At 46.6% G+C, this 11,622-nt stretch overlaps 2 protein-coding genes across 2 annotated transcripts in view; both read left to right on the forward strand.

Moving 5' to 3' along the window:
• Positions 1-810: 810 nt before the first annotated feature.
• Positions 811-7,335, forward strand: cnga1b (cyclic nucleotide gated channel subunit alpha 1b). Its single transcript, XM_023416439.2, is given in 16 exon segments — positions 811-907; positions 1,599-1,731; positions 1,866-1,931; positions 2,027-2,080; positions 2,438-2,527; positions 2,529-2,567; positions 2,684-2,788; positions 2,941-3,047; positions 3,349-3,523; positions 3,746-3,882; positions 4,088-4,260; positions 4,440-4,565; positions 5,118-5,270; positions 5,364-5,595; positions 6,130-6,305; positions 6,389-7,335. Coding segments are annotated over 15 exon segments (1,974 nt in total). The 5' UTR covers positions 811-907; positions 1,599-1,621; the 3' UTR covers positions 6,620-7,335.
• A 910-nt stretch (positions 7,336-8,245) lies between these two features.
• The window catches only part of nfxl1 (nuclear transcription factor, X-box binding-like 1), a 19,442-nt gene continuing 16,065 nt past the window's right edge, over positions 8,246-11,622 (forward strand). The window contains exons 1-9 of the mRNA XM_087176667.1: positions 8,246-8,313; positions 9,263-9,480; positions 9,571-9,768; positions 9,959-10,068; positions 10,148-10,278; positions 10,377-10,421; positions 11,000-11,133; positions 11,250-11,335; positions 11,417-11,492. Coding sequence (XP_087032793.1) covers positions 9,282-9,480; positions 9,571-9,768; positions 9,959-10,068; positions 10,148-10,278; positions 10,377-10,421; positions 11,000-11,133; positions 11,250-11,335; positions 11,417-11,492 — 979 coding nt within the window. The 5' untranslated portion in view covers positions 8,246-8,313; positions 9,263-9,281. The remainder of the gene's footprint in view (positions 8,314-9,262; positions 9,481-9,570; positions 9,769-9,958; positions 10,069-10,147; positions 10,279-10,376; positions 10,422-10,999; positions 11,134-11,249; positions 11,336-11,416; positions 11,493-11,622) is intronic.

Below are 11,622 nucleotides of genomic sequence, written 5' to 3' on the forward strand. Positions count from 1 at the left end.
CACACACACACACACACACACACACTCACACACTCACACAAACACACACACACAAACACATTCACACACACACACACACACACACACTCAAAAACACACACACACACATACAGACACACACACAATCAAGCTGCTGCGTTTAACAGACAGCTTTGATAGGCTTATTAGGAATTAACTGTGCGTGCGTGTGTGTGTATGTGTGTGTGTGTGTATGTGTGTGTGAGTGTGTGTGAGTGTGTGTGTGTGCGTGTGTGTGTATATGTGTGTGTGTGTGTATTAGTGTCACACTGCTGACTCAGGAGGATCAGTGAACTAATCTCCTCGTCACTTTTCATTGTCTCTTCCCTCCTTTCTCTCTTTTATTCCTTTCCTTCCTCTTCTCTTCCTGTCTCCTTCTTGCCTCCTTTGTCTCCTTTCCTTGCATCCTCCCTCCCTCTGTCCTTCATCTATTCACCTGTCTGCATTTGTTCCTTTGTCCTCTTCATCAGCCCTCTGGGTTTCCTTCACCTCTATCTTCTCATTTCATCTAATATAGTTTCTTCTGCTCGTCTGACCGAACTGAACCTGCAGGTGAGAGGTGCATGTTCACCTGTGCTGCTGTAAAGGTTCTCAGGTGAGTGAGGGTGGACCCACCTCTGCTTGTAGGTGTGTGTGAGACAGACGGTATCATCCCTCCTCTAATCTCTTTATCCGTGTCAGGGTGACAGAGGAGACTGGATCCTCCGCCGCGTCCCTCCGTTTTCTCCTCTTTTCTCTCCGCACTTTAGAGGATCTAAACGGGCCAGGTGTGTGTGTGTGTGAGTGTGTGTGTAGAGGGGCTACTCCTCTGTTTCCATGGCGATACGTTTGATGGACGGCTGGTGGATCTAGGCCACGTAACCAAGGGCTGCAGATTATCAGCTGACAGGTGAGTAAGGAGATAATGGAGGGTAATTATTATATCTGTATTCACATCAGTCATATTTACATCTGATACAGCAACTAGTTCACAGCAAGATAACTAGTTCACAGCGATACAACTAGTTGGTTAAGGTTATGGAAAGATGGAACCAACGTCTCCAACCGTAACCATCAACCCTCTGATTCGACCCACATCAGCGTCTCCTGAAACAGCGGCAGGTGAACGGTCATGGCTTGGTTATGTTTAGGAAAAGATGGTGGTTTGGGTTAAAATAAGTACCATCTTTGTTGTCATGGTAACAATAACAACGATGAACCGTCACGGATTAGAAACAACATGGGAATCAAACACACCGCTGTCCTGTGTCACCTCCACCTGGCGTGGACTCTGTCTCTCTTTACACTACGTCACCGACACTTTTCTTCATCACTACGACCACTAGATGTCGCCTAGCAACAAAACCTGACTATGATGTCACAACAACCTGCTGCACAGACGACCTGCGCGTTGAACCCTCAGGGCCACCGTACGAATCATACGCCAGTAATTGGTTTTAGTGCAGATGTTCTGCAGCTGTGCACCACCCATTAATAATTGAAGCAACGCTGTCCTGCAGAGAGCCCTAAAGCATCATGGGAGTTGTAGTTGTTGTCTACAACTGGGGCCTGATGTTTGTCGTGTTGGTCCGTGTCCGCAGAGCGTCAGAGGAAGAACTCCTCCATGGCTAAAGTGGCTCCACTAGGCCCGCCCTCCACCTCCAAGTTAACTCCGCCCACCATCGTTCTACAAGACATGGAGGAGGAGTCAGGTGACGTCAGGGAGGGGGACAGGTGAGTTGTCTCTGAAAGTCTTTAAGTGGGGGCTAACTGAATAACAGTATGAAATAAAATCCTCCCAGGGGTCGCACCTGCGGAGGTCACATGGTTTTTAATTTGAGTTTAACACTTGGTTTTCTGTGTTTCAGAGCGGCTCAAAGAGCAGGAGCGGGAGTTCTGTTCAACGTAAACAACAGCAACAACAACGAGGAAGAGTACGACACACACACACACACACACACACACACGTACAGGTATTTAAGCAGCTCAGCTCACCTCTGTGATGCGTTTCCTGTTGTCTTCCAGGGAGGACGAGAAGAAGAAAAAAGAAGAAAGAGAAGAAAGAGAGAAAAGAGAAGAAGGAGTAAGTCTGATCCCACTAAAGGGCCACAGGAGAAATGAAACTGAGCGTTAAAGAGGGGAAGAAGAACATTTCTGCTTCTGTTGTTTTATTTTGAAATTGTGAGATTTTGACCTTTAAATCTCTAAAAAACATCAGACTGAAACAGTCTGAGAGGGAAACATCAGTCTTTATGTTTCCAACCACAGACAGACGTCGTGTCTGAGACGACGCTGATGAAGTTCATATGTCGTGATAATGTTTAACTTCCGATCGACCAATGAGGAGGCAGCTCTTTATTTCTCTGTTCCTTTGAATCTGTTTTGGTTTGAACGGACAGTTTTATCCAGTTCTCCTCTTCTTCGTCTTCCTCTCTTGCAGGAAGGAGAAGCAGGAGAAGAAGGAGAGGAAGGAGAAGAAAAAGAAGGAGAAGGAGGAGAAGGAGAAGGAGAAGGAGAAAGAGAAAGAGAAGAAGGAAGAAGGAGAAAGAGAAGAAGGAGAAAGAGGAGGCGTGGGTTTGGTTTATTGACTCCGACACTAGAAGCTCTGCTGCTGTTGCTCATCACTTTCCTGTAATGACTTCACATGTTGCTCATTGATCATCATCCCTCCTTACTGTGTGTCCAGCCCCAAGGAGATCACAGTGATCGACCCGGCAGGAAACACCTACTACCACTGGCTCTTCATCATCACCATCCCCGTCATGTACAACTGGACCCTGATCATCGCCAGGTAACACGCACACCTGTCCACACTGCTGCTCGGCCACCCCCTGACAGGAAGTGGATCTGGTGTTGTCAGTTTTCACAGTGTGTGTGTGTGTGTGTGTGTGTGTGTGTGTGTGTGTGTGTGTGTGTGTGTGTGTGTGTGTGTGTGTGTTTCAGGGCGTGTTTCGAGGAGCTGCAGACTGAGTACGTGCACTACTGGTTCATCGTGGACTTCGTCTGTGATATGGTTTACATCGCTGATATGATCTTCAGGACCAGGACTGGTGGGAACACACACACACACACACACACACACACACACACACATATGATAGAAATATTCCAGTAGCAGGATTGAACATGTAGTTTCAGGTTTGCAAACTCTTTTTAAAAAGTTCTGAGGAAAAGAAAAGTAAAAGTACTAATAAAAAATCACTGCAAATCAAATCAAATGTCACAGTTCAGTTCATTGTTGGTTGTTATTTAACTGATGAAAACAAGATCAGTCTGAAACTGAAGGTGTGTGTGTGTGTGTGTGTGTGTGTGTGTGTGTGTGTGTGTGTGTGTGTGTGTGTGTGTGTGCAGGTTACCTGGAGCAGGGTCTCCTGGTGAAGGACGAGAAGAAGCTGCGTGAGCGCTACATGAACAGCTTCCAGTTCAAACTGGACCTGATCTCCATGATTCCCACCGACCTGCTGTACCTCGTGTTCGGACTCAGCTTCCCCGAGATCCGCCTCAATAAACTGTTCAGGTTCAACAGGTACACAGACACACACACACACTCACACACACACACACACACACACACACACACACACAGTCAGTCAGTCAGTCAGTCAGTCAGTCAGTCAGTCAGTCAGTCAGTCAGCTCATTGGCTGAAGGGCAGAAACATGGATTGCCCCAGTGTTGATCATGAAGCTAGCTTTCAGCTAAATGCTAACATCACAACCACTGATCAGGATCTTTGTCTTTCTGTTGCAGGATGCTGGAGTTCTTCCAGAGGACGGAGACCAGGACCAACTACCCCAACGCTCTTCGTATCTCCAACCTCGTCATGTACATCGTCATCATCATCCACTGGAACGCCTGCCTCTACTACTCCTTCTCCAAGGCCATCGGTGAGTGTTTCAATCTTGTTTGTTTCATCTGTGGTTACTGAAGCCTCTAACGCCTGGTCTCTGGTCTCTGGTCCCTGGTCTCTGGTCCCTGGTCTCTATTCCCTGGTCTCTGGTCTCTGGTCTCTGGTCTCTGGTCTCTGGTCCCTGGTCTCTATTCCCTGGTCTCTGGTCTCTGGTCCCTGGTCTCTGGTCTCTGGTCCTCCAGGTTTCGGCTCTGACAGGTTCGTGTATCCCGACCCAAAGGATCCAGAGTTTGGTCGCCTGGTGAGGAAGTACGCCTACAGCATGTACTGGTCCACGCTGACGCTCACGACCATCGGAGAAACGCCGCCCCCTGTGGAGAACTCAGAGTACATCTTCGTCGTCACTGACTTCCTGGTGCGTGTGAAGAACTCATTTTTTATTCATTGAAATTTAGAGCAACAAAGAATAAAGAGACAGTACTGATGCCATGTTTCTATAATAACCCTAACCCACAAGTCTGTTCTCTTCTCTTCTCTTCTCTTCTATTCTATTCTATTCTATTCTATTCTATCCTCTTCTATTCTACGCTCCAGGTGGGTGTGTTGATTTTCGCCACCATCGTCGGTAACGTCGGCTCGATGATCACCAACATGAACGCTGCCAGAGCCGACTTCCAGGCTCGCATCGACGCCATCAAACAGTACATGAGCTTCCGAAAGGTTAGTTACATAGTCAGTTAGTTAGTTAGTTAGTTAGTCAGTCAGTCAGTTACACTGGAGGTCTTCATGGATCATAAACTTTGTGATCAAACCCTAAAACACCTGGAAATGTTGATGATGAATGTTCTTTGAAAACTGGGACCCAGAACCTTGAAGAACCGAGAAATGCCAGATCCAAGCTCGGACCAGACTTGTCTGTTGTTTGAAAGCTTGTCCTGGACTCATTCAGAAGCAGGAAATGTTGGACCTGAACCCAGCCAGAAGACATGGACCTGAACAGTACTGATTTCACAGCTATTAACAAGTTAACGTAAAGTTACGAGTCGTCAAAAAAAAACTTTGTGATTCATTCGTTTTCTCCTGAACCTGTGGGAGTTCTGGGTCGGGGGTCGGATCCTCAGGTTCAGGTGGACTCCTGAAGACCTGTCCATGACACATGATGGACAAGCTGCTCTAATGTCTAATTAATGTCTTCAAGAATATAAATACATTGTGTCTCTACCAATCACTCTGACCTTTAACCCCTCCCCCACCTCTCTGTTCCGCCTCCAGGTGACGAAGGACCTGGAGAAACGAGTCATCAAGTGGTTTGACTTCCTGTGGACCAATAAGAAAGCAGTGGACGAGCGGGAGGTGCTGAAGTACCTGCCTGACAAACTGAGAGCCGAGATCGCCATCAACGTCCACCTGGACACTCTGAAGAAGGTCAGCACACACGCACAGCAGCCTTCCTCTTTAACGAGCCGCTCAGGTGAACGACCACAGACCGGGTTTGTGTTGTGTGTCGTCGTCCTGCAGGTGCGTATCTTTGCGGACTGCGAGGCCGGTCTGCTGGTGGAGCTGGTGCTGAAGCTGCAGCCTCAGGTCTACAGCCCGGGAGACTACATCTGTAAGAAGGGCGACATCGGCAGAGAGATGTACATCATCAAGGAGGGAAAACTCGCTGTTGTCGCCGACGATGGCGTCACGCAGTTTGTGGTTCTGAGCGATGGAAGCTACTTTGGCGAGATCAGCATCCTGGCTATTAAAGGTATCTGACGCCGCTTCATAACCACGTGTCGACTTCCTGACAGGTCGATCGTTTCAAAAACAACACGAGTTAACAAGAATCACCTCGTCGTGGTCGTGACCCTCCGCCACTCAGACTAGTCCCAGGTTACGTCCCCGTTTATCAGAGTCAATATCAGCCATTATTTCTTTGTGCTAAAAAGTGTATTCTGAGGTCACTGTGACATTGACCTTTGACCTCTGACCACCAAAGTTTAATCAGTTTGTCTTTGAGTCCAAATGTTATTTGTGCAAAATTTGAAGGGATTCCCTTGAAGAGTTCTGGAGATATTGCGTTCACAGGTCCAAAACCGCATTTTGTGAGGTCACCTTGACCTTTGAACTTTGAACTTTAGCCAACAAATTCTAATCACTTCATCCTTGAGTCCTAATGAATGTTTGTGCCAAATATGAAGAAGTTCTATAAAGGCGTTGAGATATCGTGGCCACGAGAATGAGACGGACGTGTGACAACCCGAAAACAAAATGGCTGCCACTCTGTCTTCTTCTTCAACAGGCAGTAAGGCGGGAAACAGGAGGACGGCAAACATCAGGAGCATCGGCTACTCCGACCTCTTCTGTCTGTCCAAAGACGACCTGATGGAGGCGCTGAAGGAGTATCCTGACGCCAAGGCTCTGCTGGAGGAGAAGGGACGGCAGATTCTGATGAAGGACGGACTGCTGGACCTGGAGGTACGGTCACATGACCTCATACAGACAACTCACAACAAACACACCTGCTGATCTATAGAGTCATACCTGTCCTTGTCCTGCAGGTGGCAGCGCAGGGCCCCGACCCCAAAGAGATCGAGGAGAAGGTGGAGCGGATGACGAGCACGCTGGACATCCTGCAGACGCGGTACGCGCGGCTGCTGGCCGAGCACGAGGCCACGCACAGCAAACTCAAACACAGAGTCACGCGGCTGGAGAGGAAGCTGCCGCTGCCGCCGCGCGCCGACCAGCCGGGCAACGCCCCGCCCCCGCCCACACCTGAGCCGACCAAATAAGAAGAGAAGAAGTAGAGTGGAGAGGAAGAGGAAGAGGAGGGGTTTGGTTGTAGAGCCTGGATTAGCCAGAGAGAGAACGAGGTTTGAAATTTGAAATTGACGAGAATTAAAGTTTTGAATCTGAATTCTGGTTTTCAAAGTAAAAGTTTCAAAATATAATAAAAAAAAAAAGATTAATTTCAAATTCAGCTCCTTACGTTCAGATTGACGTGACATCCAGAAGCAACAGGCAGATGTTCTGTCTGTTCACATGTGGACTGACACAGGGACGATCGAGCTTCAGAAGACAAGCGAGAGAGAGAAAGTATTACTATAATATTAAGCTGTAAAACACTGTAATTATAATGTATATGCGGCACATATTTTCTGTATGAAGCCGAGCTGGTTCGTAGCTGATAGCTGGTATTTCACAGTAAGAGTGCAGCTGTTTCTGAGTCTGTCTGAGGGTTAAAGTGTAAAAACACCTGAGTGTGTGTTTCCTTCAAACATTCAAACATTTCCTCTGACGTGTCACAGACTCAACGAGCTTTAATGTCTAGATCACCTGCTTTCAAACCAGTAGAGGTCAGAGGTCAGCAGACCTGCATGTCACTGCATGTACCTCCATGGTTAGTTCTTCTACACTGTGACTGGTGACATGTTGAAGCTACTGAGTAAATAACAGAATCAGTTTAAAGCTCTGGAAGCGCTGCGCTGAAATAAAGAGATTTTATAAGGAAAAACTGAACTGCTCCTTTTTTAAAACACAGCTGGACAAACACTTAAAAGACTGAATAATAAATACAAACATATAGAAAATACTGCAATTACTACCACATTGTTTTTTCATTCATCTTTTTTATATTCTGAGGATTTTTAATTTATACAACTTGCAGCTTAATAAAGGATTGATTTGATTTATTTATTATAACTATTCAAAACAGCTGCTGGAGGACGTCCTGATGTTAACCTCACAGAATAAAACAACTATAGATTCAATTTTATTGTAGTATTACAAATGATCTTTATAACTTTATATTATTATTAAGTATTCAAAGAAATAAACAGTCTGGAAGATTCGATCTATCTAACATTTAATTAATTAATGTTAAAGTATGAATAATGTCATAATCATCATAATCACTTTTACTAAAAATAAAAGGAGTGAAACAACAGTGTAGAAAGTATCAAAAGTATTCATTATACCCAGAATAATATAAATTATATTAGTGGATTATAATGTTTGATGTATTCATGTAGGGAGATACTTCAGATAGATTAGAGAACAGAAGTTTAAAGTAGATGAAAATGGAAATACTCAAGTATAAATACTTAATTACAGTACTGGAGTAAATGTATGTAGTTACTGTTAATTACTGCTAATAACAAAGAGTTTACATGCAACAGAGCAAGAGCATTAAACCAGTAAATTAATATTTAAATCATTGACTCAAAGGTCATATATTATTTTATATAATTAAATAAATCACTGTTCTTCTTATTGGTCCAGAACATGAATGAAACCTCCAGCTGTTGTCGCTGACACGTCGCACTGCCTGTGTGCCGCAGTGCACGCTGGGATTTGTAGGTTGTACATACATATAACCCGCGGGCTATATGGGGCTGTATTCACTCCTGGGACTACGCGTACCGGCATGCACCGCGAGCCGCTGCGCATGCGGAGCAGGCGACAGACGCGAGCCGCCGCCGCTGAGGTGAGTTTCACTTAAAGCTGCTAAAAACACTTTTCTGTGTAAACGTTGAGGTTCCCGCTGCTCCGCTGTTTGTGTCTGTTCTGATGGCGGCAGGTCACCGGATGTGACGTATGTTTACGTCTGCTTTAACTGGACTCTAGTGACGGTTAGCCTGCCGCAGCTAGCCGGCTAAGAGCAGTTTGAACTGAAGTTGTCCGTTAACGTGGAGCAGGTCGGTTTTTAACGGTTTCCCGGGACTGAACAGGGTGAAAGCGGCAGGTTATTATCAGACATTTAACAGTGGAACATGTTTTATTTTCTTACCGCCGTGTTGTGATTCGTCATGTCGCTGCTACAACCAACGTGTAACCTGAGAGAGAGCCGGGCTCAGGTGAAGGTGTGAGCCAGGTGTCCGTGTTCAGAGACGGGCTGTGGTCTCCTCCCCGGTGGACACGGGTCCAGGTCCAGGTCCAGGTCCAGGTTCGTCTCTGCTCCAGACTCCAGTCAGAGGTCTGCAGATGTTAACCAGCTGCACATCTGCAGGACACGATTCAGGACAGAGAAGAAGAAGGTGTAGAAGCAGGAGGGTTAGAGCTGAAATGATTCCAGCCCATTAAATAAGTCAATTCACAAAATTAACTTGAAACTGAAGATATCTGGGTTTTGGTCAGTGAATATATATAAGACATTTGAAGACGTCTCCTTGGACTATTACAATATGATTTTTCTCTTTGAAAGTAGAAAATAAACAGTAGATGGATGATGTAATGTTCAGTTTGTCAATCATTTATGGGAAATGAAGCAGCTAATCGACACGTTTGAGAAACTGGAACCAGCGAATACTGGACGCTAACGATGAATCAATAATCAGAAGAGCTGCTGAATATTTCCTGCTGATACAATAATCTATAAATTGATAGAAGTGATTAAATGTTGAAATAAATGTTGCATCTCTCACCTCTGTCTGTAGGGTTTTGGAGGCGGTTGCCATGGAGCCGGCCTGGCGTCAGCAGGGCCGGGGCCGAGGCCGGAGCCAGGAGGGTCCGGCTGAAAGGTCACGACCTCTACAGAAAGAGAAGGAGAGGCCGGGCGGCTCTGTAGCAGGAGGAGGAGGAGGAGGAGTGTGGGTGGCAGGACGAGGAGGGAGGATGAAGGCCGCCGCAGCACCTGGACCTGAACCTCCACACGGTGAGGACGGGCTCGTCCTGACGTCTTCAGGAAACCGTCTCAGGAAGCTGCTGCCATTTAAAACGCTCCCGGTGTTTCCTGTCTTGACAGGTGTGTCGGTCCAGACCAAGTTCGAGGAGATCAGGAAGTCCAACCAGGCTGCTGCTCAGCGATTGGTGGAGAGCCGTATCAGCTCCTCCTCCTCTGATGAGGACGACGACGATGATGATGATGGAAATGTTGACCACAAGGATGGAAAGAGAGGGAAGATCCTGGCGTCCACCTTCACCACCTACACTGACCAGACAGGTGAGACCCAGATTTACCTGACGGTGCAGACTGATCCAGGATCTGTCAGTCTGTCTCCACATGCTGGATTCTCTGGGATCCGCCTGTGTGCACTTCTTCTTCTCTCATACTTTAATACGTGTGTGTGTGTGTGTGTGTGTGTGTGTGTGTGTGTGTGTGTGTGTGTGTGTGTGTGTGTGTGTCCGTCCAGGTGGGGATGCCACAGGTCTGGTCCGGACCGGTCAGTACGTCAGTGACCTGTTTCAGTCCGGAGCTCTCACCTGTCTGATCTGCATCGCCTCCGTGAAGAGGACGCAGCCGGTGAGACGCAGGTCCTAGTGTTCAGGTGTCTCTGTCTCCAGGTGTTGATCAGCTGACGTCTGTGTCTCTGTGTGTCCAGGTGTGGAGCTGCTCCAGCTGTTTCTCCCTCTTCCACATGCCCTGTATTCAGAAGTGGGCCAGAGACTCTGTCTTCCTCGTCTCCTCCGTCACTGACGAAGACTTCGGGCAGAAGCAGCACCCCTGGCCGTGGTGAGGGAGCCGCGACATTTCTCATTAATGAAGACGATAACTGATTAATTAACAGGCCGTCGTCAATTCTCTAACCTGTCCTGGTTTTCTCTCCTCAGTCCAAAGTGTCGGGCTGAGTATCCTCCCAGCGCCACGCCCAACAGGTATCTGTAAAGTCTGATTTCACCTGAATGCATCATAATAGATTCAGACTGGGCCACACATCCGTTTCTAATGTACACAAACAAACATGAGATCATAACAACAATAATTATAATTATAATAAAAACAGTTAACTTTATTTATAAAGCACTTTTCTTAATAAAGTTACAAAGAGCTTTAGGGAATTAAAAGGAAAAAGAAAAGTTTGATGAACATATAAATCGTCCATATGGTGGAAAATAAAACAACATATCAAACATTCACAAAAGCTTTCAGATAAAAGAGTTTTAAAAGACACTAATGATGCTGCTCACCTGCAGTCACCTGGAATAACCAGCTACAACAAACACATACAAATAAAACAGAAACTGATCAATCATTAGATTAATCAATGATTAAAACGATTGTAACCTCCAGCAGGGGGCTCCACACTCCAGATCACAGTCAGTGTCATGTGATCAGTTTCTGGACACATGTTAAATCAGTGGTTTGTTTCAAAATAAAAGTCTTTTCTTGGGAAGGACAGAAGTGAAGATCCATAAACTTTACCTTTATTTTTGTGTGTGTGTGATGTGTTCAGGTACACGTGTTACTGTGGGAAGCTGCAGGACCCTCCAGCTGACCCCTGGTTGGTTCCTCACTCCTGCGGCTCCATCTGTCAGAAGGAGCTCAAACCCACCTGTGGACACACCTGTCTACTGCTCTGTCACCCCGGTAACCACACACACACACACACACACAGAACAACAAGGTGCACTGTAAACTTGAACCAGCAGGATTATGGGTAGAATTTAACCCAGACTTGTGTGTGTGTGTGTGTGTGTTTTCAGGTCCCTGTCCTCCCTGTCCAAAGATGGTGTCGGTTTCCTGTATGTGCCGCAAAGCTAAGCCCCTCCCCCGTCGCTGTAGCAACAAGGTGTGCATTCAGAGTTGAAGGATCAGGTGTGAACAGCTGTTATTGATGAGAGCAGGAGTTACCTGTGTGTTCTCTCTCCAGGCCTGGACCTGTCAGCAGCAGTGTGGCAGGCTGCTGCCCTGCAAGCAGCACACCTGTTCACAGCCCTGTCACACAGGTACACACTCACACACACACTCACACACTCACACACACACACACACACACACACACTCACACACACACACACACACACACTGGCACACACACACACTCACACACACACACTCACTCACACACACACACAC

Source organism: Seriola lalandi, unplaced genomic scaffold (assembly GCF_002814215.2).
Source record: "Seriola lalandi dorsalis isolate HSWRI2012SDOR001 ecotype SW California unplaced genomic scaffold, Sedor1 jcf7180002054564, whole genome shotgun sequence".
Classification (NCBI taxonomy): domain Eukaryota; kingdom Metazoa; phylum Chordata; class Actinopteri; order Carangiformes; family Carangidae; genus Seriola; species Seriola lalandi.